Below are 26,935 nucleotides of genomic sequence, written 5' to 3'. Positions count from 1 at the left end.
GGGGGCACCTTACCCTTTCTCAGCGGCGGGAGGCGGGGCGAGGCGGGTGGGCGGAGGCCTCATCGGAAGTCACGTTGCCTTGCGTCGGCGCGCTCGCGCCCCCTTCCTGCCCCTCCTCACCCCTCGCGGGGCGGGCGGGACGGCAAGGGGGGGGCGGTGGTGCCGGGGGGAGGGGGGAGGAGGAGGAGGGGCGTCAAGATGGCGGCGGGGAGGTAGGCAGAGCCGGACGCAGCCGCCGACGCCGCCGCCTCCGCTCCTGCAGCCTCGCCGCCTCCGAGCCCTAGCTGCTTTCGCGACGCCACCGGCTCGCCGGATCCTGAGGAAAAGGTGAGTGCCCACGGGCCTCAGCTCCCTTCCCCAGACAGCCTTCCCTGCGCTCCCCTCCCCCCAGCCCTCGACGGCGACTGCGGTTCCTGAGGGGCCCCGGGCCTGATGCCGGGACCAGAGCAGCTGGCTCCGGCTCCGGCCACCCGGCCCTCCCCGGCCTCGCTCTCTTACTAGCCGCGCTGGGAGGCGTCTTCTCGCCTCCGGCCCGAGGGAACAGCCATGCATAAGAAGAAACTGAGGCACGGCCAGGAGGAGCGCAGGCCCGCGTTCCCTGCACTGGGCCCTCGGGACCGCGCTACCAGGGAGGTTAGGGACTTGACTTCTCCTCTCCCGGCTCTTGGGGTGTTCTTATCGCTGTTCTGGCCCTGGTGAAGGGGGAGGTCGGTATCGGAGACACCCTCCTTCCGCGGGGAAAGGCCTGGAGGGGTAGGAAAGAGGGTTTGCACGAATTCCTTCTCAGAGCCGGTGCCTCCTTTCTGTCTCCTAGGCGGGAGTGTCAGAGGGGGATCCTCAGCACATGGGGGATATCCTGCCCGAGACAGCCCGAGAGGGGCTGTCCTGGAGTGGGGAGGCATCCCTTTCTCCTCCAACCCCCCCCCCGCAAAAAAAAAAACCACAAAACAAAAAAAACCTTGAGGGTCCGGGTGTGGGTAACAACTGCGCTGGCCTCTTGGAGGACAGGCCCGGAGGTAGGCGCCCGGCAATGTGCTACCTCTTAGAGTGTCTCTCACTAGGTACCGAAACTTCCCCATCTATGGGCTCCTGTGGGGGGGGAGTGGCTTTGGCTGCGTCTCTACAGCTGAGGACCCTCCGGTGTCTAGAAACCCTTGTGATTGTTTCTCTTCTGACCCGGGCTTTCAGCTCCTCCCCCTTGCATCTCTGCTTTGTGCTTCAGCTGGGAATGTTTGCAGTCTCTCACTTGGTTCTATTCTAGAGAATTTTTAGGAGAGGAACCTTATTTTTAAATGTGAGAGTCTTATTTGGGGGGGGGTATGCTTGGTTAGGGAAGAATAATTTGGCAAAATGAAAGGGAAAGAAAACAGGGTCAAAGGAAGCTAGGTTTTTGGCCGTTGAATTCCGCAGCCAATTGTAACTGCACCCGGAAGTTTGTGCTGAACACGTGTTGTTGGGGGAAGGTTAGAAAACTAGCCCCACTGACCTTTAAAAGTTGATTATTAGCAAGTTCTCTGTGGCCAAGTGTTTAAAAATTCCCGAGGTCGAAACATTTAGTATTGAAGATGGAGTTTCCAGAAGTGAGCCTAAAGGATCCAGAATGTCTAGCACTGATAGCAGACCTATCTAGGTCTAGTATAAGCAATCCTACAATGCTCTTAAGCTATGAACCTGAGTAGAACTTTTTCATCAGTTGTCAAAAACTGGGTTTCCCAAAGATCAACCATTTTTGTACAGGCAATAAATATTTATTCAAAGTTTCACTTGGGAAACTTATAAATTGTCTTTCTTTAGAAGAATATACAAAATTGGGAAATTTCTCCCATTCTGTAGTTTTGTTTTGCCCCAAAACTTTGAGAAATCGTCTTTGCCCTGTACTTTTTCACGACTCTAATGGAACAAAAGCAAGGAAAGAAAATCCACCATTTTAATTTAAATATGTGATCTGGAGAGGCAAAATTGGCAACCACCTGGTATATGCCATAGAAACTGTGTGAAGCCCTGGGGATACAAAGAAAGGCAGGAATAAAATAAAAGAATTTGCTCTTAAGGAACTCAATCTAATGGTAAGACAAATGTACAAACACAAGGAAGGGGGGAAGGCTTCTCATCAAAGAAGGGTAGCATTTTAGCTGGGACTTGAAGGAAGCTAGGAGCTAGAGTTCCCAGGAATGGAGGACAGTCAGTACCTAGAGTGCTAGAAGTTTGTGTGTGTTTGTTTTAATGCAAGAAACCATAAAGAGATCAGTGTTACTGGTTTGGTAGATATAAGAACATTGGAAAGGTAGAGAGAGAACCAAGTTAAAGTGGGGTTGGGGGGCAGCTAGATGGCTCAGTGAATCGAGAGCCAGGCCTGGGTTCAAATTTCATCTCAGACATTTCCCTAGGCTATCATCTTGGGAAAGTCACTTTAACCCCCATTGCCTAGCCTTTGCCTCTCTTCTGCCTTGGAACCAATACACAGTATTGATTCTATATCTCCTTCTTTAAGAATTTGATGTTGATGGCATTTTTTTTAACTATGCAGTTACAATTATCTTTTTCTTTTTTAATTATTTTCTTCATTATGATTTTCTTAGTAATTGCAATTACAATTACAAAAATTATTTCTTCATTTGACTTTAGTTCTGTGTAAAGGAAGAAAATAATACAAGAATTTCTAAACCAAAACTCCCTGGATTCATTCATTCTGGAGGGAGGTGTTTTTAAATGAACCCATTTGTGGGGGAGGGGTACTACTAATTTTACTCAAAATTTATTTATTTCTTTTTTAACTAATGGTCAAATATATGCAACTTAAATTAAGATCCCTTAAAGCCTTTATTTAGATACTGATTGGGTGCATATACAATTATCTGAACATCTGCTGATTTGATTTCAGGAGAGCATTTTTTTTTTCTTTTACTAATACAGGTTTTCATGTAGGAAGAAAAAAGGGGTTAACACTATTGAAAGGAATTAAATTTTGGGCAGGGTAAGATTTTCAGATTTTTTTTATCGGTATGTCTTGTTTAATGAATGCATGATAGAGAAAGAGAAGTGTCTTGGGTTCCCAAATATAGAAATATTTTTAAAATCTTGCTTAATTCCTATTTCATAATTTTTTTCACATTAGTAATTACAATATTTAAAATTCTGAAACTACATACTTTATTCACTTGGACATAAAAGTTTTGCCAAGAGCACACATTTTAAGTGTAGGAATACTTTATAGTACAGCTACTCCCTTGAGGTAGTTAAAATTTGAGGAAGTAAAGAGATTATTAGACAGATTGCTTTCCCATTTTAGGTAAGGGATAGGTAAATATTTATATTTTAACTTTCTTCTGCTGCCTCTAAAGAGCTATCACTCATAGTAAGTTTTTAATAATTGAGTAAATTAACTAAATTATAAGCATATGAAATAATATACCATGATAAGTCCTCCATAGAATCTTTTTTTTTTTTACCCTTATCTTCCATCTTAAAATCTATACTAAGTCTGGGTTCCAAGACAAAAAAAGAGCTGTAAGGGTTAGGCAATTTCTGGTTAAGTGACTTGCCCAGGGTCACACAACTAAGAAGTTTCTGAAGTAAGATTTGGACTTCTGTCTCTAGATTTGACTCTCAAGTGTAGTGAGCCACCTTATTCCCCCCCTTGGTAGGATTCTTAACCATACTGACATGACATTTTTTCTGTGTCTACAGAGCAAGATTATGAGCATTGTAGTGTATTATATGCTTGGGTTTTTTTTAGATTTTTTAAGTGTCTGATATTGGTTTATTAAAGAGTTTTTGCTTTGGTGCTTGACTAAGTGATGATTACTGCTTATTTAAGGATTTCTGCATCAGTTTTCTCTAAAGTGGGCTCTAATGATTAATGATATACTGGATACATCATTACATCATTGAGGTTCACTTCATTATTTCAGACATTTAAGTCAATGATTACATTGTATAAAACCTAGATTAAAGTTTGTTTTAAGTTACTAACAAGTGGTATATGTTACAATATGTAGTCTAAAAATTAATATGAAAGTAATATGGAAAGGAGAAGATGAACAAAATCTTAGTTTTTAGTCTCCTCTCACATTTTATATCAACCCAAGACAGATATAAAAGAGGCTATGAAAACCTGCAGTAGTAAGCATTGTGCCTATCTAGAAATATAGAGATGTGACGGATCACCACAAAGAGAACCATATTCTTGTTCTTTTGACACATTTCACTGTAGGGTTATGAGTGATAATAATAGCTAATTTTATATATCTCAGAGGTTTCCAAAGTACTTTACCTGTATTTTTTCATTTGATAAGAATAGAAATTGTATAATATATCTTTGTATAATGATTTTTCATTTTCAGTTATGATTAATAACTGGATATTCCATACTGAGGGTATTTCATAACTTTGGGGGGGGTATTGAATCTATGCATTTTTAGTTGATTTCTATTGAAAGGTTCCAGTACTTGATATAGAGAGTATACTCAATTCTCCAATACTCAGGGACTATCATCAGGTCAATAAAGTCCTTTATTTCTTTTTCTTCCCTTTTTAAGGTTTCTTTTACTGCTTCATGACATCTTTGCTAAAGGAAATAAAGATAGTGGAAGAAGTAAAATGAAAAACTAAGATTTTTCTACTTCTTCACTTTGGTAGTAGATAGGGAAGAAATTGAAACCAGTGACTTAAATGAATGAGATTGTTGTATTCATTGTGTATAGTGAATCATTGCTCTCCATTTTCCATTAAAAGGTTGTGAAAATTTGTTAGTGATATTTCAGGTATTGATATTTTGATTATGACCTAAGACCACTTATACCCATTACATTTTTTGTTTTTGGTACATCCATAGTGCATGAAGCAGTAATTTAACACTTTTTTTGTTGAAATAGACTGAGGACATCAAAATACCTTCATTGTTTGACTTGTTTAAACTCATCACTGCAGTTAAAGAAGTTTTTACAAATTATTTTTAAACAAATGCTTTAATATACGGTAGTTGAAAACTGACAAGTTTTTAGGAGTTTGTGCTAATGGAGTTTTTATTTTTCACCATTTTCCTTGATGTGTGAGAAGTGATTTAAAACGTGCTCAAAAAAAGCCTGTTGCCTTCCCTGAAAATGACATCACTTTGCCTCTTTTCCATTGTCATATATCCTTGCTCTGCAACTCCAAATTTATAAATATATTTTGTAGCAAAATTACTTTTAATGGGTTAATACTTATATAAATAGGGACCTAGGAATACATTTTTTCTATAGGATAATTCTTTAACTTGAATTAATTGAAACCAAGCAGCAAAGCCCTATTACTTTGAACCATTTTCTGGGACAAGAAACCAACCAAAAAAATTTTTTTTTTAAATTCAGACAAATTGTCTCCTGAAATTCTTGTTATTTTGGGAATTATCCTTGGTGAATTTACCAAATGGCCCTATACTTTAAAAGTTTTTCAAGTGTATCAGTCAGTTATTAAGAGTACTGGCATTTATTATGTTGTATTCATTTGCTCCATATAAGAGTGTATAGTTCTGAAGATATTCGTGGTTATTAAAACTAAGCTCTCTTGTTGGGGCAGGAGTCACAAGTCACGACAAAAGCCTGAACCATTTTGGTCACTATTTTATACAATACTCACAATTATGAAATATGACAATCCATATATTCCTTTGGGCACACACAGTGACACTCTTCTGCTCAACTTACCATTATTGTGTGTGTAACAATGTTTTGTGCTGCTTTTGTGCAATAACTTACTAGTTTTAATTTGAAAGAAATTCCAATTGTACCTGTTCTATGGATGATATGGAGAGAGCTGCATAACTAGTATTTGAACTGTAGGCCGATTGCCAGCCTTTCTGCCCCTCCCCCTTCTCTTAACCATATCCTATTCTTAAAAGAATAAGAAATAGTAACTGAAAACAGAATGGATATTTGAATAAACATTTTTGTTGCTTCATTAAACATTAATGTCACCTAATTAGGAAAACCTCATTTGCTAGATCTTTAAAATATTGCTGTTGTATCTCTAAAGCCTTTCTGACCATAGATTTTGAAATGGTTTGGGAGTAGGCAGGAATATCATTTAAATCACTTCAGTGTCAAGGATTTGGTTTGTTGATTTGCTACCAGCAATTTGCCACCCAAGAGCTGGAGTTCATGCCTCGTTTCATTTATGTATGCATTTAGCATAATATTTATTATACATTGACTATGCAGGTTGTCTATCTCTTTTTTTCACTTTGATTATGCACCACTAGAAGGGAAAGGCTGCCTAGATTTCATTATGTAGATGAAGATTTTTTGCATAATATTTCTTGATATTTGAGGTTCTGAGTGAACTCTGTAACAACCTAAGAGTAGGATCTGAGAATCATTTGTACTTTGAGCTTATCTATGATCTAATTGATGTGGGTATTCCTCCAGTGATAATTGTAACCCGACCCATGCCTGTTTGTCTCTTAGTGTAGTAATGAGCATGAAATACAATGTTTATAATTTTGTCTTTGCCAAATAAATATGATTTCTAATACCTAATAAAACCCAGCTATCATGCCATCCATTAAGTGTTTGTATTAATATTGATGAGGTTTATGGGGATGGGGTGGCATAATGATTGGATTCGCAGAACATGGGATCCTTGGCTTTGATGAAGTAGCTTGCCTATTGGACAAGTTCTTTGAACAACTTTTGGCTTAAGTCTCCAGGAAACCTTAATGTTGGAAGCTGTCAATTACGATCAATTTTTCTTTATAAATAAATAAAAAAGAACTTGAAATAAAAAGAACTTGAATGGATCCTGTTGTGCCTTACAACTACCTCCTGTTTTTTCCCCACTTTTTCTTTTTTATTTAAAATAAATTGTCTCTTCCTTTATCCTATTTCCTTACCATTTCGTCCAGTGATGGTGAACCTTTGAGAGACAGAGTGCCCAAACTGCAACCCTTGTGCCTAATGTGAGCCCTCCTGCCTTACCCCTGACAGAGGAGGAAGTGCTCCCATGGGCTGCTGGGCAGAGGGGTGGATGATGTGACAAATGTCCTGGGGCCCAGGTGGAGAGGGGAAAGGGAGCAGGCTCCCTCCAGCATGCATGCCATAGGTTCACCTACACTGATAGTCCCTTCTCTTTAGTCTTGTGTTTTCTAAAAGGTTCCTAACATCTTATGGGCAGATTTTGATTTTCTTCCTTTCCACCTTCAATTATGAATTTCAAAACAAATATCTGAGGCATGGCAGCTTCAATAAGACTACCAAAAGGGGAAAGGGGCAGGGCATGACACAAAAAAGAATAAGGACTCCTGAACAAATGATCTCTTGAGTGTTGGTTCAGATTATGATTCTGTGAGGTACAATATAGCACAAATTTGTTCCTTTGGATTATGTACACAAATTCCATTAAGTCATGCATAATGTGTAGTTACATTTTCATTTCTATAGGAGCAATTAATATCTTTGCATGACAGTTTCTATTAAGCCATGAGATCTTCCTATATAGATTTACCCATTTATTTCAAAGTAAATAGTTGGCCTTCTCAACCCCATCCACTTCTTACAGCCTGTCTCCTGTCAATCACCTACCCTTTTCTGACAAGGTATGACTACTTTTTTTATCTCCTCACACTCCACTCCGCCCCATATTTGGCAAAGAAAGCTGCCACCTTTTCTGCCTTAAAGGGGAATTATAAATTGATATTGTATACATGGAGTTTTGAAGATTATTTCTAAATGCTTGTGAAATTGTGAGCAGTTATTTGAAACTGTTGAAGAATCCACCATGGCCAAATTGGATGTGACTAAAATATATGGTCAGAATCTGATTCCCTATGATTAATGGCAGTGGTTTAATGAATGAGACCAATATTTCTGGATCTCTGCCACATAGATAGGTGATGGTGAAGTTAACCAATTAGATCTTCTCATGTTCAAGTCTGCCCTGGGCATGTTGAGATGGCGATTGGAAAAGTGGACCTGTACCTTGGAAGACAAAAACAAAACTAGAGAGACAAGAGTGTGAGAGTTCTTTCTTGGAATCTCAGAAACTATGTTCTACCCTTAACTTGGTCAGATTGACACTTGTGCCTGCCTCTCATATCACTCTTCCCTCAATTTGACAAAGTCTTTCAAAGGTTTGAAAATTCTAAAAAGGAACTTCCATCAAGGTAGTAGTAAACAACATGCTCTGATGAAGAAAGGGAGGTAAAAGTTTTTGTCAGAAAAACCACACTGATTAAAGACAACATTCTTATAAGAAAGATTACCAAGTATTACTGGTTACCTAATAATGATGGCTAACTTTTATCTAGTGTCTATTTAGCTTTGTGTATATAACTTTCTTATTTGAGCCTCCTAAAGTAGTCCTATAAAGGAATTACTGTAGATGTCATTTTCATGTTGCAAATGAGTAAATTGAGGTTCAGAGATTAACACATGGACATACCACTAGTCAATGTCAAAAGCAAGACTCAAAGCCAGATCTCTTCAACTCACACAGAGAACCTTTCTCCTTTGACTCAAAAAATATTTGCTGAGCATCATTCTGATGGAGTGGAACTTGTGGCACTTGAGTCCAAAAACCTGTGCTGTTACTTTGTTATCTGTGTAGCCTTGACCAAGTTACTTAACCTTCTGGGACTGTTCCTTCTGTAAAAGAAGAGGATTGACCTACGTTTCTGAAAGTCTCTTCTGAATAATTCCTTGTATGCCTTTGACCTACATGACCTACTCCCAAGCTATAATAAATTGGAAACAAAATTACTTAAAAGGATGTAAACCAGATGAATGGGGAAGGTTTATGTCTTAGAAATACTTCTCAGAGGAACCGTAAATTAAGCCTTTTTTTTTTTAAAATAATGAGCATGGAGTGATGGGGATTAAAGAAAAGATTCAAGGTGAGGATAAAAACTCTTGTTCTATGTGGACATTGGCAAAGAGAAGACATATTGTAGTGAAATAGATTTGTGGGATGAAAACAGATTGCCTAAGTTTAAAAGAGGGTCAAAAGGCAATAGGATTTTTTCCTTGGGTGAAGAGGCAAAAGAGGTTTGGTTTTTTTTTTTTTTTTAGACCAGTATTCTTCTGGCCACACTGTTGGCTACAAATCTGAATATCACATCATGTCCAAGGCATTGTTAAGAAGTTATTAGGAAATTAATTTAGGTTTTTGTTGTTTAGTTTTTCAGCGTATTGTTTAAGTCTTGTCTTGACTCTTCATAACACATGGGATTTTCCTGGCAAAGATCCTAAAGTAGTTTGCCTTTGCCTTTTCTAGCTCATTCTACAGATGAGGAAACTGAGGCAATCAGGGTTAAGTGAATTTCCACGGTCACATCTAGTAAGTGTCTGAGGCCAGATTTGAACTCAGAAAGATGAAGCCTGGCACTTTATCCATCCACTCTGCCACCTAACTGTCCTCATTAATTTAGGTAATTATTCAGTAATGGAAAAGGTGCAAACAGGATGAAACTTACTACCAACATGACTTCTAAGAAATCTATGACTGGAAGAAGTAGGCTAATTATATATTGAAAGCAAGAGATGGAAGAAGTAGCACTGTCCTTGTATCTTCCTCTTACATTACAGGGGGGGACTCCCTAGGTATGCTTCATAGAAGAGTATGGACAAACTTCCCACAGATTAGAAGCCTGGCATTCAAGGAAATACTAAATATCATTTAGAGGTTAGATCCCAGTTCTACCTACATTTTGTCACTTTGACTTGCCCCAGGTCAAGATTCTTAATCTAGTCAACCTGCATCTGAAGGAATCTCTTCTATGCCTAAAGTATTTTTTTGTAGAATTCTGTGTGTCAGGCTCCCAGGGCACCAGGCTAGTCCTTACCCTCCAGACCTTGATTGCTTTCTATCTAAGGAGACACTATACTAATGTAAATATGTAAAATAAATATAGGTTCTCAGGAACAAGGAAGGTAACTGGGGTGAAATGGGAAAGGATTCTCAGAGGTGGAGTGCATTTTTTTTTTACCCTCCCATTTGTTCCTTGTCTTCTGTGACACCTTGCTCCCCTAGTTTATTCTTTCAGATCATTCCTTCCTTTTTTCTTTAACAGTGAGCACCTGTTCAGTCTTTGAGAGTTGGCATTTTTCACACTTATTAAATACCCTTCTTTAATGTCTTTAGCTACCATCTCTACTGTTTCTGTGTCCTAAGGAATACATGCCACAACCTAAAATTAAACTGTATAATCTTTGGCTCCCCATATAGTAAGTGTTCTATGATTTTCCTGTTACTACATTGTTAAGTGCTTCAAAACTATATAGCCTATCCTAGGCATGGAGGACAGCTCATAGAAAGAAAGGTGTGGGGACAAGGACCATTTAGTATCTGTAAAAAACAGCAAAGAAGGTTGATTTGATTGAAATAACTGGCAAGTAGGTTATTTACATTTAGTCTTGACCTGATAACCTCTACTAGGGGGAAACCCCATTCAGCTTTTTTAAGTAGCTCTATTTGTTTGGAAATTTTTCCTCATAGTAAACCTAAATTTGCCTCTTAACATTGTCTCCCAATTGTTTCTTGTTCTGCCTTCTGGGGCTAGGCCAATCAAACAATTCTTCCCCCTGACAGTATTTTAGTACCTTTGCCTATGTCAATATGACTGAGTGTTTTTTTTGCCCATCCTTGGTGGGGAATGTGGTTCAGGAGCCCAGTAGCTACTCTTAGTTCTGAGAGGGCAGAAAGAGAGACTAGTGGGGAGAGAATTGAGACTTGCTAGTTCTCAATAAAATCTATGCAGTGGAATGTGGTCCTGACACTTGACTTCTTTCATTCTCTTCCCCCAAATTGTGTTTTTTTGTTTTGGGGAAATTTTTTTGGTTGGTTGGTTTTGTGTATGTGTGTGTGTTTGTTTAAGGGGTTGTTGTAGTTGTTTAATACCTTTTGTTGGTTAATGGTAGGAAACCCCCTTTCTCATTTTTCTCTTGTAAGCCCTTAGACATCTTATCCTCATGAGTACTCAGTGCCACACATGGGTCTGTTCCTTCTCTGTCTCCCCAGCATGTGATACTCTGGATACTCTGTAGTACTTCTTAAAGGTTTGATGATTCCTGTAGAAATACATCTTCAAAAAAATCTGTTATGCTAAAAAGAATAATAAAATTAAAAAAACAAAGTTACTTATGTTCATGGTTTTTACTTTTTTTTCTAAAGATGGTGGAGCCAGGACAAGACTTGTTGCTTGCTGCTTTGAGTGAAAGTGGAATTAGTCCAAATGATCTTTTTGATATTGATAGTGGAGATCCAGGCCTTGCAACCCCAACACCCACTCCACCTGTTCAGCAGGTAAGATAATTCTCCAAAATTTCATGAATTTTGTTAATGTTTCCTTTCCTAAATTTAAGATATGTTTTTTGAGGTTTACATGCAGAAGGAATTCTTTAGATTTTGAACTTCAAATCTTAAGTTGCATCTTAAATAATTTCTGTGTATCCTTATTCTTTCAAGAATTCTATTATTTCTGTTAGTACATGCTGTTACATTTTTAAGAACAAAATAAATGTTTAGACTTTAGTAAGATCCATTTAATAGATTGTTGATCCCTATAATGTCGTTGTATATGTTCTCTTTTTAGCAACTTATATTTATGATTCATATGTGCATTTTTTTCTATAAGCAATCTAAGATTATAAAATTGATATTCAAAGCAGCTATTTGGAAAGATTTTTTTGCCTTTCAAAGTTCATCATGTTCTCCATGCTGATCTAAGATCTCATTGAGATCCCAGCTGTATTGGAAATAAAAGGCTTTATTATAAGATAGTGAATTTTTTTTTCCTTTGTGATATATCGTTTTAGTTAAGGACTTGGTTTTCAGTTTAAAAGTAAGATTTTTTTTAATTTTGGAAAATTATAAGCAACCTCAACAATTCCAAAACTTGCACTCATTCTTTCTCTATCTTTTGTCTACTGCACACGCACTTTTCTTTTCTCCTCTCTCTCTGTCTCTCCAGTCAGTGCCACTTAGTGCATTAGAACTAGGCTTGGACACTGAGGCAACAGTTCCTGTTAAACAAGAACCAGAGACTGTATCTACTCCAGCACTATTAAATGTTAGGGTAAGAATGATTTAGAATTGTGTATGATAGTATGAGGGTTTAGGGTTCCAGAAAAAAAGGGGGTAAACAGAATTGGATTGATTTCCTCACAGAAATGTAACTTCTGTTGAACATGTCAGTGAGGTTCCCAAAACTATTCTATAGTTCCCTTCAGAACTGAAGATAGGGCCTTCAGTTTTATTATTAAGACAATGCACAAAGAGAAACTGTTATTTAAACTTTAAGCATTCCCGAGTTTGCTTTTTAAATTTCCTCTGATATATTTTAAAACAAAATCTCATAAAGCACATATTAACCAAAGGCTAGTAACATAGTCATTGGACTGGGTGGGTATCTGATAATGAAAATATAGGATTTTAATTTGTTGTGAAAAATCATTGAAACCTTCCTGTCATTTTTTTTTTAAAGATGATAATTGAAATATAACAAAATTGTTCGAGAAAATAGAGGTGTAGTTGCTATTATTACTTTCAAGAAAATGCCCATTCAATTGTTTAAAGAGGAGAGGTAGTCAGATTGTAAAATTTAACCCTTACACCAACAACTGATTAATTCCCTCTCCTCCAAATCCTATGATTACATGGTTTCATGCTGAATTCAAAATGATAACTTAGTTGCTAATGAATTATGTTTATTCACTAAGGCACCCTCTTGTGATATGCAGTTTTGTTTTCAATTTCCCAGGTTCTGCACACTAAGCATTTATATTATGCAGGTGAATTCATTGTGATCCAGGGGAGTGATAATATATCACTAATAGTGATCCAGGGAGCAAAAAGTCATCCAATCCCAACTTACTTTGTAGATGAAACCAATTGTGGACTAGAGAAATTAAGAAAAATGAACCAGAAGTTGTCAGGGACCTGGCAATTAAAACAGCCTGCAGAATTTCAAATCATATAACATTTGTATCAGAGACATATTAAACTAGCAACCTGATGTCATTGATATTACTTGTTGTTTTTTTTTCATAGCCACAACCACCATCTACTACAACTTTTGTGCTTAATCAGATAAATCAGCTTCCAACTTTGGGAACCACAATTGTAATGACTAAAACCACACCAGTAACGACTACAAGGCAAACAATAACTTTAACAAAAATTATCCAGACTAGCACAAACACACGGCCTTCAGTTTCAGCACCAGCAGTCCGTAATGCCTTGACCTCTACACCTTCAAAGGACCAGATGCAGCTGAAAGATCTGCTGAAAAATAATAGTCTTAATGAACTCATGAAACTGAAGCCGCCAGCTAACATTGCTCAGCCAGTGGCAACAGCAGCCAGTAAGTCTTCTCATATTCACTAATAACTTTATTTTCCAGGAAAAGAGAAATTTAAAATATCAGGTTTTTTTGAGTTGTATAGTCGAATATTAAAAGTTGGACATGGGGAAGTTTTTAACTACATGAATTGGTTTATTGTATACGGAATATATAATTTAAAGCTTTGCTCTAAAATATCTAATATTTAAAATGCTATCACCAGGATATTCATTCAACAACCTTTTATTGAACCCTTACTTAGGTATAAAGCCCTATGCTCATTATTTTGGGGGATTTTTGAAAAAATTACCCAGCAACATGGTCTCTTGTTTCTAGGGACTAAAGAGGAAAGGAATTTCCCCTTTAGTGGGGAATAAGTGTACATTTAACTGCAATCAAAGGTAAAGTATGAAAAGTGCAGTAAGAAGTACAAAGTATTCACAGGAAGGAGAGATTACTCTTCCCTGGGAAAATCGTAGGACATTTCATTTAAGGAGTAGTATGGAAGAAGAGCTTAGATTTGGATCAAGGAATCTAGTTTCCAGTGCCAGCTCTAAAACTTATTACCTTTGTGACAACTCATTTGACCTTTTTTAACCTCTTTCCTGTTTATAAAATGTAGTTAATAATACTTGAAATACTCACCCATCATGGTTTACTATGTCAATGTAAGATGTTGCTATTCATGAGGAAAAGAGCCTTTCCTAGAATGAGTTGAAATGGGACCAAAGGGATCATCTGGTCCAACTTGTACTCAACCTTGAATCCTATCCATTGAGAACAAGTGGTCAATATATTGCCTTTTCTTGAAGACCTTCTGTGACAAGGAGATTGTTATCTTCAAAAGCAAATCTATTCCCTACTTGGATAACATCAATCAGTCAGTTTCTCCTTTTAATTGAAGTGGTAAGGGAAGACATGGACTATGGGCAGATACAAAGAGGGGTTTAAGGCAACTGGAACAGTAAAAGCAAAAATATGGATATAGCTCCAGAAGACTTTCAGTTATGTATGTACTACAAAAAATGTAATTAATTTCAAACTTTTTTCCACAGATATAATACTCTTTAAAATATTTTTTAATTGACTTTCTCAAATGAATACATTACCCATGGTATTGGTGCTGATTATATATAAGAGTTAGGATGTTTCTTCTAAGAAAATCTAATCAAAAATTGAAATTTTAGGAGAGAGATTATCGTTGTAAAAGAATTCACCACAGTTTCGTTAGTTTCTGTAGTGCTTTTAAGATAGTTTATCTTTTTATTTTGATGATAAAAAGAATTCATCTGTTAGGCAAAGCACATTACCTCTTGTCTATATTGATACTGCTTTTGTAGTTGTATTTTTAAGGTTATAGTCATACTTCAAATTATTTTGTGAGTCCAATTATGCTGTGTAAGATTAAGGAGGTGGCTATTAGAGGAAAACAGGATTAGCCAGTCCATTATGTTGTGTCTTAGCTTCACAATACTATAATTCCATTTAGAGCTATGGTAGGGTCATTGGCTTAGTCTTCAAACTTATGACAAATATGAATGCTTTCTAAATGAACAATATCTGTGTTAAGATATCATTGGGAGGGCAGTGAAAGAACACGAATCTTGTAACCATACAGCTGAGAAGTGTCTGAGGCCTGATTTGAACCTAGGACCTCCTGTCTCTAGGCCTGACTCTCAGTCCATTGAGCTACCCAGCTGCCCCCTCATAGAAAAATATTCTAAATTAATTAATTAAAATCTTCAAGGGAAAAAAAGGTAAAGGTTAAAAAAAAAGATTATATTCAACCATCTGTGACTTTCCTAAACTCTAAGATCCATGAAGACAGAAACTATTTAAACCTATCCAGACTATAACAAATCTAAGTTTTGTATCTCCCCTGCTTAGCACAGTACTTAAACATCTATAATGCTTGATAAATGTGTTTTTGATGGATAGATAAATGGATGGATCTGTTTTGGAAAGGAATTCATTCTTTTCACTTGAGCTAGTTTAGGAAAGTTGTAGAGGGGATAGAAGAGAAAAGTGACAGAAAGGAAAGAAGTTACAAGATTGTTATATCATTTGATTTGCAACTTTAGAAATTGATTTTTATTCTTTATTCACTTATGTGCATGTTAAGGAAGCTGTCACTGGGTTGTACCACAGTCACTTGATTCAAGATAAAGGCATATGTGCTTTCTAAGTTTTAAAATGTGACTTTTTACCAATTATCCCCGCCAAATAATAATGATTTGAGGTATAAATGAATATATTTAGAATATTTTTATTAAAATGAATAAATGTAACCAAACCTTAAACCAACATTATGCAACATTATGTTCATAGAAGATAATGTTGAAGTCAAATAAAGTCTTTAGGCAAAAAAAAAAACAACTATCCAGTTCTGTTCAAGAAACATGATAGCTATTTTAGGGGAAATAGTAATGTCTACTGACATTAAATTTTTTACTGTTTTGATGACCTCTATATTTTATGACTAGGCGTAGGAAGAGGTCTTTATTTGTTCCCCACAGTAGCCTTCAGGACCTGGGCTTTTAGTTGTGCTGATGGTTATGGGACAAGGGGATAATACTATAAGAAGAGGTAGGGAATTGATTAAATTACTAATTCACTGAGGCAGCTGGGTGGCTCAGCGGGTTGAGAGCCAGTCCTAAAGATGGGAGGTCCTAGGTTCAAATCTGGCCTCATACCCTTCCTAGCTGTGTGACCCTGGGCAAGTCACTTAACCCCCATTGCCTAGTCCTTACTGCTCTTCTGCCTTAGAACCAGTACATAGTAGTGATTCTGAGATGAAGGTAAGGGCTCATAAAATAAACAAATGAATAAATGAAATTACTAATTCACTATGAAAATGAATTTACTATGTTAGATTATTTGGGATCATTTGGAGCCACTTGAGGTAAAAGATTGACTTCTTCCTTCAATGAACTTGTAATCTAGTTGCCTCAAACTATACAAACAGTACAATATTTGTATTAAGGAGAGCATTGCTAATTAGAATTGCCAACCTCTTCATTACCATTTTGAATTCTGAGGATCTTTTTTTTTCCTATGCTTTTCCCCTGGGAATAAGAGTTATATGGAAGTCTTTAGGTGTTCTCACTGAATATATAGATAGGATCATGGACGTGATTGATCTAGGAAGCACACAAGAGAAGCAAGGCAGAAGGGGAATGGTTCCTTAGGCACATATATAACTCACTTGTGGATAATCCAGTATTGATTGTAACTGGGTTTTTGTGGTGTGGTTTTCTCTTCCCCCAATTTAAAAAATGAGAATATAGGCTTTTTGCATGTTGATCTATGGTGAGAAAATTAAAAAACATTGAGTTTTGGAGTGCTAGTTTAGAAAGCTAAGAGTCACTAATCTCATGCTTACTGAAGCAATTTTGGCAGGAAAAAAAGACTGGTAAGAAAAGGGCCTACAAAGTCAATAAGGGCAGCTGGGTGGCTCAATGGATTGAGAGCCAGACCTAGAAGTGGGAGGTCCTTGGTTCAAATCTGGCCTCAGACACTAACTAGCTGTATGACCTGGGGCCAGTCACTTAACCCCCATTGCCTAGCTCTAATTGCTCTTTTACCTTGGAACCAATACACAGTATCTAAGATTCTATAGTAAGGGTTTTTAAAAAAGAAAGTAAGTGGTATGGTCATCTATATAAGAGGTCTTATTTTTGCTAAAATGGGAAAACACTAAATTAGAAATTAAAAAGAGAACTGTGTGTGATTTTGCTGACTTCTTATCTTGGCATTCTCTAGAATTCTTTTCCCTCCTATTTTTCCTCATTTTTTCAGTGAAATTATTTTTTTTTTTGGTACAGTGTCAGCTGTCTTTTATATTATGTCCGTTTCTGATATCTTAGAGGCAGTGTATATAGAACTAGATTAAAACTTCCAACTTCTCACTTCTCTGTCAGGATACCATCATTCTATCATTTAGGCTTAAAAACCTTGGTATTTTGATTCTGTCCCAGTGCACTCAGTGCCTTATAAATTTTGTCATTTATCAAGGCTTCTTCATAGTATCATAGATAAAGAATTTAGAAACCATCAATTCCAGACCCTTGATTACAGATGAGGAAATGGAGGCTCTGAGATAATTCTGTCCTCTGTCACACTGATAGGAAATAGTATTCAAGTTTCAAGTGCCAGTCTCTAGCACTATTTTCTCACATAAAAACTGTATATTTCATTCAGGTCATTCTGCCTACCATTTGTCTTTGAATAGACTATAGAACATTTTTATTCTTGCCTCTCCTTGTTCTTTCTGCCATGAATGCCCTACATTCTTTCTCTTTCCATCTGTTGAAATCCTGCCTTCTACCTGATCTTGAAGGCATAGTTCAGTTACCATCTTCTCATTCTATGAGTGTATCTGCCCCTCTAAACACAACTTTTTAACATTAACTATTGCATCCTTCTGTCTTAGAATTAATACCAAGTATTAATTCCAAGTTAGATGAGCAGTACTGGGTAGGTTAATGGGGTTTTAAGTGACTTACCCAGGGTCACACAGCTAGGCTGTGTCTGAGGCCAGATTTGACCTCCTGTTTCCAGGCTTAGCGCTATCCACTGAACCACCTAACTGTCCCTATAAGACTCACTTTTGAAACAATCATAGGTTTTGCTGTAACCGTTTTCTCTTTGTCTCTTTAGTGCTTAAAATACCTGAACCCTATGGGGCAGTATACTTGGTATACTTGGTATACTCATTTGCTCCTTCCCAACACCAAGTGTTTAGTTGAGTGAGAAAAACAAAGTAGGACTAGCATGTTGCCAAAATTGTTGGTTTATAGTAATTGGTAAATATATCAGATTAGAGATGATTCTTTTTAACAGGGAGTTGTTACCAGCTCCAAACTGTTCCAATAGAGCCAATATAAATTCCAACTCCAAATAAAATATCCCTAAACAATGCATCCTTTCTTTTTTACTTACTTTACAGATGACTAAAATGTTATGTAGCATCCCTGTCAACCACCCTAAGCAACATTAATTTGCATATCTTTGAATTAGATTAGCTTTTTTCCCTTCTATTTTTTCTTACCAATTTAAGAAGTCACTGTGCTGTCCTCTGATGGTGTCACTGATTTCCAGATCTTGGGTAGAGAAAGAAACTCTTGTAAATAGTAACCTGGAGATATGGCCTTTGCCAGCTAACCCCTTTATATGTTATTGTGTGGTGTTTCACTTGTCATTTTTTCTATGATTTGACTCTGGTACAAAGGATAAATAATAGGCTTCCCTGTCACTGGAATCTAGGCTTCTCAGGGTTCCCTGGTTTTCTTCCCATGGGGGAATTAAGGGGACAAGGGAGGAGAATCAAGCTTTCTGATCCTCATTTTTCTGACTTGTCATTTAACCTAGTGATGGAGACTAGTCCTGTGATTTTATTATCATAGAAATAATAACAATAATAGCTAACATTTCTATTGTGCTTTCAGGTTTGGAGGTCATTTTGTGTGTGTTAACTGCCTTTTACCAATGAAGGTTGCCTTCTCTGCAACTTGAGAGTTTTAGAAGGGTTTGTAGAATATATAGGTATCTTAACATGCTACCCATAGGCTACCTACTGTGCCCAAACCACTCTAGAGTATGGTGCAAATGTATTCGGGAAATTACAAACTAAGTTAAAAAATGTAAGAAAAAATAGATAACACTACATTTTAAAACTAAGTCAACATTCAGCCCATAGAGATCCTTCAGTACTATGAGTGGGGCCTCTCCCCTCCCCTCCCCTTTTTCTATTTGAGTTTGATACTACTTGGATAGAACACTGAGAATTTGAATGTCTTATCCAGGGCCATGTAGCTTTTTGTGTGTATGTCAGAGGTACAGCTTGTACTCCTGTCTTACTGTCTCCAAGGCCACCTCTTTATCAATGATGCCATGCTGCCTTAGACTAATGATGATATTTATGTGATTTCTGCATCCCATCTACTTGTCAGGCTATTCTTACTATAGGGTAAAAAGACAGCAAGACCACCCTTCAGCATCAGGCACAGAATTGTTTAAATCTTACGTCTGGGGAGGGAAGTGGGGGGGGGGGGGTCCCAAATTGAATTTTTGCTTCTAGAAATAATTGTTTTGTCTCCAAAGGTAATAAATGCCATCAATTCAGGTAAGGATGATTCCACTTTGGTGATAACACTGGGTTTGTGGTGTCTCAAAATAAAACTATCATTTATATATATATTCTAGTTTTTCATAAAGTTCTTTTCTGAGTTTTTATATTTGGGTTTTTGTTATGTTCATAAACTCTTGTGTCCACATTTTTTCTATTGATAAACCAATTAATTGAGGTTAAAATTGTTATTAAAGGATTCCTTGTTATAAAAGTATTCTCCTATCTAGTAAGTTATGGTAGTAAAATTCTAAGGTGTAAATTCTGTAAGAAATAAATATTGAGAAACCAGTAACTGTATGGCTATAATGATATCTTAAGTCTTTATAGGGTAGACAAACTTTATAGCAAAATCATAGAAGGGTAAGAATCAAATTGATATTTAAAAACCTACAGTGACTTTTTCTTTTTCTAAAGCTGATGTCAGCAACGGAACAGTCAAAAAAGAAGCTTCTAATAAGGAAGTTGCACGAATATGGATAAATGACATAAAAATGAGAAGTTTTTCTCCCACTATGGTGAGTTTTCAAGGAATATCTGGCTATATTTCCTTGGGGTTATGAAAATACGTTGAATAATCATTTGTTCCTAGCTGACCTCAAAAATGAATAGAGTATGTTATTTTGAGCTCCATAGACCTTGCATTTGCATTGAGGGAGGTGAAGTTCCACTAGAATGGACAGATACTAAAGGAGGGGAAGGGAGAGATTAGGTTGATACCATTGTTTTGGAGTGGCAGGCTGAGAAGGAACTTGAACTTGATGCTGTGGAAACCTTGGATATATTTTGAGTAAGAGAATATGGATTAGATTGTCTGTTTTTAATCAGACCTGTGATTTCATTTGGTCTTAATAAGGTATCTTCTATTTCCATGGCAGACCAGCATTTCTACAACTGTTAGTTCTGACCCTGAGGCCTGAAAAGAGCAGTGACTTTCCTAGGTTTTACATAGTCAGTATGTGTTGGTGACTAAAATCTGAGCTTTGTACACTAACTACCCTTCTGCCTCTTGAACAAAATCAAACAAACACCCCCCCCACCCACCCACCCACCCCCCACCACCCCGCCCGCTGTGGGTGCTTTAGTAAAATTTTAGACTGGTAGTATGCAGACTAATGGACATAGGAGGGGGGTGAAGTTTGGCTATTGCAGTAATTGTAGAGATAATGTGTAATGGACCAGAATAGAGTTTTGACAATGAAATGGAAGAAAACACTAGGCAGAAAAGAATTGAAAGTACTTCTTTAGTTTTGTTGTTATTTTGTCATGTCCAACTCTTTGTGACAGCATTTGGAGTTTTGTTGGCTGAAATATTGGAGTGGCTTGCCATTTCCTTCTCCAGGTCATTTTACAGTTATGGAAACTGAGACAAACAAGGTTAAATGACTTGCCCAGGGTCACACATTCAGAATTGTCTGAAGTCTGGTTTGAACTCAGGTTTTCTTGACTCCAGGGCTGGCACCCTATCCACTTTTCCACCTAGCTAGCTCTCCTTCTTTAGTTATTCAAAAGCAAAACTCTATAAAGATGCTAATATAGATAATCCCTCTTTTAAAGGATAGCTATTTGATTTTTAAACTGATGGTTTAGAATTTGTAAATGATTTTTCTCTAGAAACTTATGTATTGATTAGGATCCCAGGAAAAAGCTTATTGTGAATTTCAGTTCCAGATGTCTATAAAGCATAATGGCATTTTATCTTTCAACAATACTTTCATGAGGAAGAGCTTTCAGAATAGTGATGGGATAATAACTGTTATCTATGTGGGATAGGAAAAATTGTCAGCTAGTTGAAAGAGTTGAGATAGAATAAAGGAAAAGGAAACTTGGACTTGTTTGCTTTCTGTTGCCATTCCTACCTTGCCAACCCTGGCCCTACTCTGAGAGGGTCAGGGACCTATAATGTAGCAGCACATCCCAGGTAAAAGTCCTCCATTGCAGATGAGAGATAGTTGGGGTATTATGGTCAATCCTAGCTCTGCTCCCTTTGCAAGTCATTGAACCCCTTGGATTTCAATTTCTTTCATCTGTAGATGGGTTAGATGATTGCTAAGGTCTTTTATGCCTTTCACTCCTTGGAGTAAAAAAACACCATGATCATCCAGGAAGAAATCTCTTATATAAAGAAGTATGAGGTTTGGGATTTTGAATTGGATTGTGGGGGAGGAAGAGAAGGTTCAGATGGCAAGATTTTTAGTAGTGGTGTGGCTTTAGTACGTGGTGTTTCCAGGAATGAGAACCTATAGTTTCCATAATCAGTAGTCTAGAAAATGAAAATCACTCATTGATTAGCAAATTTTTTATGTTGTAGAAAGTACCAGTGGTTAAAGATGAAGAAGAACCAGAGGAAGAAGATGAAGAAGAAATGGGCCATGCTGAAACCTATGCAGAATATATGCCAATAAAATGTAAGTCTTACTGGTTTGCCATAGAATTGGGTTTTTGCCAAATGATTTAGATTTCTTTTGAATATTTTGTCAATTATCAACTCAGATTTCAACTTGGCACTTGATATTTAGTCTGCTTTATATCCTAAACTAAAATCCTCTTCATGATCTGGAGGTGATCCTGTGAGCAGAACAGGAATTTTGAAAGTTCTTACCAACCTGGAAAGGCCATCCAATGACCATCCAGGAGCAGACACTGAAGTGCAGAATTGTATATGTTGAATGATTGTAGGCAGGAGGCCAGAATAACTAATCAGTTCATCACTGATTTGTCATCCTAGGATTGGAGGAGACTGAGTTGTTTGTTTTAGTTTTAATTTTTTGGTTGGCATCCATGAAAGGTGTACCATAGTTAAATCATGAGCCCACAAAATACCAAAAACTTTAGATCATTCCTGTATAACTACATATATATATATTTACTGTCATACTTCACAATGAAAGTAAGTTTATTGTGAATGGTTTTAAAACTTGGCTCTTAGAGCCTTTTAAAACTAAGGCTAAGGGGGCACCTGGTGGCTCAGTGGATTGAGAGCCAGGCCTAGAGACAGGTGGTCCTGGGTTCAAATGTGATCTCAGACACTTCCTAGCTGGGTGACTCTGGACAAGTCACTTAACCCCATTCATTGCCTAGCCCTTACTACTCTTCTGCCTTGGAGCCAATACACAGTACTGACTTCAATATGGAAGGTAAGGGTTTAAAAAAAATAAAACTAAGACCAAGACAATATATAATATTGTGTTGTTTTACCATGAAACTGATAGTTATGTGGCTAAAACATTGTAGAGCAAACAGTATTCCGATCTTTATTTTCCAAAGTTTTATTAAGCTGGTTTATTTCTTTCTCTTCTTTTTTTTAAACCCATACCTTCCATCTTAGAATCAATACTATGTTTTGGTTCTAGGGCAATGGTCACACAGCTATGAAGTATCTGAGGCCAGATTTGAATCCAAAAACATGTATCTCCAGGCCTGATTATTTATCCATTGAGCCATCCAACTGCCCCCTTTAATGTAATTTCTTATAGAAAAATAAGCTTGTTTGTCCTTGATGTCATTGTAGCAGTTTAGTAGTTTAACAGTTTATCTCCCTTATTAACTAAAATGCCTTTTTAAACAATTTTCCATTCAGTTAATTTTAGATGGTTTGTCATATTTAAATGTTATTTCATAGCAGAAGATGGAAACATTTATAAATTATGCTCTACCATTCTTAAGATGTTTCTTAACAGCTAACAAGACATAGTGCTCTTTGATAAAAATGGTAACAGTTGTGCTTAGAATTATTAATACTTTTTTTTTTTTTTTGCACTTAGTAAAAATTGGCCTTAGGCATCCTGATGCAGTAGTGGAAACCAGCTCTTTATCCAGTGTCACACCCCCTGATGTTTGGTACAAAACATCCATATCTGAAGAAAGCATTGATAATGGCTGGTTGTCAGCATTACAACTTGAAGCTATTACATATGCAGCCCAGGTATGATATAATATTATGTAAGGCTGTATACTTTTCAAATATAAACCTTGATTTTTTTAATTTTTTTTTTACAATAGGGCTTTTTAAACTAAATTATTGTGGATCTCATGTTGTCTGAAGACAGTCAATTTTGTATCATTTAAAAAATGAAATGATTCATTAAATACCTATTCTCTTTCAGCAACATGAAACATTTCTACCTAATGGAGACCGAGCTGGATTCTTGATAGGCGATGGTGCTGGTGTAGGAAAAGGGAGAACTATAGCTGGAATAATTTATGAGAATTACCTTTTGAGTAGAAAAAGAGCACTATGGTAAGTGTAATGATTATCTAAATATGTGGAAATGATTGGGCTTTCTTTGAGTTGGGGAGTCTAAGCTAATGTGTTTCTAAAATTCTTTTAGAATAAGGTGATTTCTATTTAATTTTTGTTTGTATTTTTTTCCTTTTTACAGGTTTAGTGTATCAAATGATTTAAAATATGATGCTGAAAGAGATTTGAGGGACATTGGAGCAAAAAACATTTCGGTTCATTCATTAAATAAGGTGTGGAAACTTTTTACTATGTACGATTGAGGCAAAACTTTAGGTATGCTTGTGTGAGGAGACCAAAATGCATGCTATATGTATTTGTGTTGTTATTTACTGAGTGTAAATACAAGTGTTTTACATTTATTATAAAATGTTTTAAATTTCTAGCAAGATTATGGCTTTAGATAGAATACTTAATTATTGAGTGGTTTTGAATATTATTTTCCTCAAAGTCCAATGGATATGCCTTGATAGAAGTTCTATGTATTTTCAGCATCTACAGAATATGGCAATATATGAATCATTTACTTAGAGTTCAAATCTCTTGAATGACTAGCCAAAAAAGAAGGGTTCTATAGATAGCAGAAGAATTTTCATGACTTAATATATAGTACCTTGCCCAAAGGAACTGATTACTATGAATTCTATATCAAGTCATCTTAGCCACAGGTGCCACTTCTTGCACTGTTCAGCTAGCAGTTATCTCTGATTCAAAAAGTACCTGAAAGTGTGTCTGTGATGAAGCTATGGCTAACAGGTGGTAGATGAAAACTCCCATCAGATGAGGAAAGCTCTTTGCAGTTGAACTCTTTTCCTTATTCCCCATCTCCATCTCTAATAAGCCTGACACCAGAATAAGACACTATACCCACAACCCAGACCAAAGAATAATACAAAAATATCCTGTTTCTTTTAAGGAACATTGTCTTATACGTAAAGCTTTAGCCCCTTACAATACTTTGCTGTCTTCACATTCTATAAACGGGTATTTCCATTTTATAGAGAGGAAACCTATGGCACGCCAAGATTAGTAAAAGTATCTTGTCCAGCATCAAATGCAAGTTTTTTTCAGTGGATGAGAGAAGTATATGTGTTGTCACTTGCCTCACTGTGCTTTACTTTTTTTACTATTGAGATTAGAATTTTATCATTGATGCTAGTATACTAAAAAAAAACAAAACATTTGGGAGGTCTTATAAGTGTGGTTGTGATAAACCTTTGACCATGTTACTTTTATTTTTAAGTTTAACTTTTTAAAAAATTCTACAAAGGGAAAACACATTTTGAAAAAGATTTCATAATGGAATTTTAGAAATGACAAATAAGCTAGGATCATCTTTACTGTTTACTGCTGGCAATATTTAGTGTTTTCATATACTTTTAGTTCAACAAAAAGATAGAAGGGGTTTGGAAATATTTTTCAGAGGGCTTTAAAACGTTTTATAGCTATTGGTGGTTTTTTTTCCCAATTAAATGAAGATTTAAACACAAATCACTTAAGAGCCCAGAATCCGTGGCTAGCATCTATCTAAAAGTATTGTTTGACTATCAAACTCATGTAATTAGAAGAAAAAAACCCTACTAGTAAGTACAGACTCATCTCTTAGACCCTGCAGGTAAATACTTACATAGATTTCCAAGGAAATCATCCACCTAGATAAAATAGTGAAATGTTCATTCAGAATGTGGTAAAATGGAACACAGCTTAGACTGAAAGTCAGAAGACTGTTTCTAGTTCCACCTCCACCCCTCAATCTAACTTTGTTTAATGGACATAATTCCTACCCTTCCTTTCAGTCTGAGTTAGCTATAAGGATCCAGTGAGATGCTGAATGTAAAAGTGTTTTTTGAACTGTAGAGTTAATTGTGAATTTTTTCCCTTTCTCTTACAGTTTAAATATGGAAAAATTTCTTCCAAACATAATGGAAGTGTAAAAAAGGGCGTTATTTTTGCTACCTATTCCTCTCTCATTGGTGAAAGTCAGTCTGGCGGTAAATACAAAACAAGATTAAAGCAGCTTCTACATTGGTGTAGTGATGACTTCGATGGAGTGGTATCCTTTATGTGTTTGAAAAAAGTGGGGCTAGGCCGGGAGGTTATGTAAGAAGAAATCTTAAAATTGTATTACCAAGTAAAATGAAAGGAGAGTATACACTAAGGAGGGTTTTCATTGATTGTAGAAGTGAAGGAATGCTATATTTTTCTCAGAAAATATAAATGTGCAATCTATAACTATGAAGATAAGCATATCTTTGGGACAACCTGATCATGGGAACAAAAATAGTTAATATGACTCCCATGTGTATTCTACAAATAAAATGGGATTCCCTAAACTGTATTTCAGAGGATCTTCCTCCCCACTGAGACTTTGAAGGTTTAATTGGTATATCTTTAAAACATCTGCAGGCACAATCCCCTATTCTCACTCATCTAGGCACCAAAACAAATAGAGAACCTTCATTTAAATGCCTCCTCAAATTTTATTAAATAAATTCAGCCCTTTCCTCCCTTCCTCATATCACAGATGGCATCATCTGGTAGATCTATATAGATTATGTGTTTCTACTCAGTTCATTCTCTGGAGGTGAATGTTCATAAGTTACTCTTCAAATAGTAAATCTGGCTGTATATAATGTTCTCCTAGTTCCACTTGCTTCACTCTATCTCAGGTAGTTCTTTCCAAGTTTTTAAAAAAGTAATTTGCTTATTGTTTCTTATGGTGAGGTAGTAGTTTTCCTTCACAGTGATATATCACAATTTGTTTAGCCATTCCCCAATTGATGGACAGCCCCTTGATTTCCAGTTCTTTGCCACCACAAAGAGTGCTACTATAAAATTTTTGGAATAAAGAGTTCTTTTCCTTTTCCCCTGATCTCCTTGAGAACTAAGGATATATAGAAATTTGTAACTCTCTGTATTTAATTCTGAATTGCTCTCCAAAATATCTGGATCAGTTTGGAGTATCCCCATTTTTCCACATCCCCATCACTATGACAAATCACTGCCCAATCTGATGTGTGAGATGATCAGAATTTTTTTGGTTTGTGTTTCTTTAATCAATAGATTTAGGTTTAGAGCATTGTTTTATCTACCTACATATGGCTTTGAATTTCTTCATCCAAAAACTGTTCCATATCTTTTGCCTGTTTATTAATTAGAGGATGGCTCTTATTCTTAAAAGCTTGAAAGAGTTCTCTATATTTAGATATGAGACTTCTATCTGACTTTCTGTGAAAAAATTCCCCCAATTTTC

At 36.7% G+C, this 26,935-nt stretch overlaps 1 protein-coding gene across 8 annotated transcripts in view; it reads left to right on the top strand.

Moving 5' to 3' along the window:
- SBNO1 (strawberry notch homolog 1) overlaps positions 1-26,935 on the top strand; it is an 82,477-nt gene that overhangs the window by 28,153 nt on the left and 27,389 nt on the right. The window contains exons 2-12 of one of the 8 annotated variants that reach the window (XM_056821870.1): positions 263-327; positions 2,914-2,974; positions 11,146-11,277; positions 11,945-12,049; positions 13,024-13,336; positions 19,860-19,960; positions 21,754-21,850; positions 23,207-23,367; positions 23,549-23,682; positions 23,825-23,915; positions 25,574-25,735. In XM_056821870.1, the coding sequence (XP_056677848.1) occupies positions 11,146-11,277; positions 11,945-12,049; positions 13,024-13,336; positions 19,860-19,960; positions 21,754-21,850; positions 23,207-23,367; positions 23,549-23,682; positions 23,825-23,915; positions 25,574-25,735 (1,296 nt within the window). In that variant the 5' untranslated portion in view covers positions 263-327; positions 2,914-2,974. Of the gene's footprint in view, positions 1-162; positions 328-2,913; positions 2,975-11,145; positions 11,278-11,944; positions 12,050-13,023; positions 13,337-19,859; positions 19,961-21,753; positions 21,851-23,206; positions 23,368-23,548; positions 23,683-23,824; positions 23,916-25,573; positions 25,736-26,935 lie in introns of those variants that run through there. The other 7 variants (XM_007489923.3, XM_056821869.1, XM_056821873.1 and 4 more) reach the window with 7 other exon arrangements.

This window comes from Monodelphis domestica, chromosome 3, assembly GCF_027887165.1.
Source record: "Monodelphis domestica isolate mMonDom1 chromosome 3, mMonDom1.pri, whole genome shotgun sequence".
NCBI classification, from domain to species: Eukaryota; Metazoa; Chordata; class Mammalia; order Didelphimorphia; family Didelphidae; genus Monodelphis; species Monodelphis domestica.
Note: the sequence above shows the minus strand (reverse complement) of the source record. Positions and strands in the feature narration are given on the sequence as shown.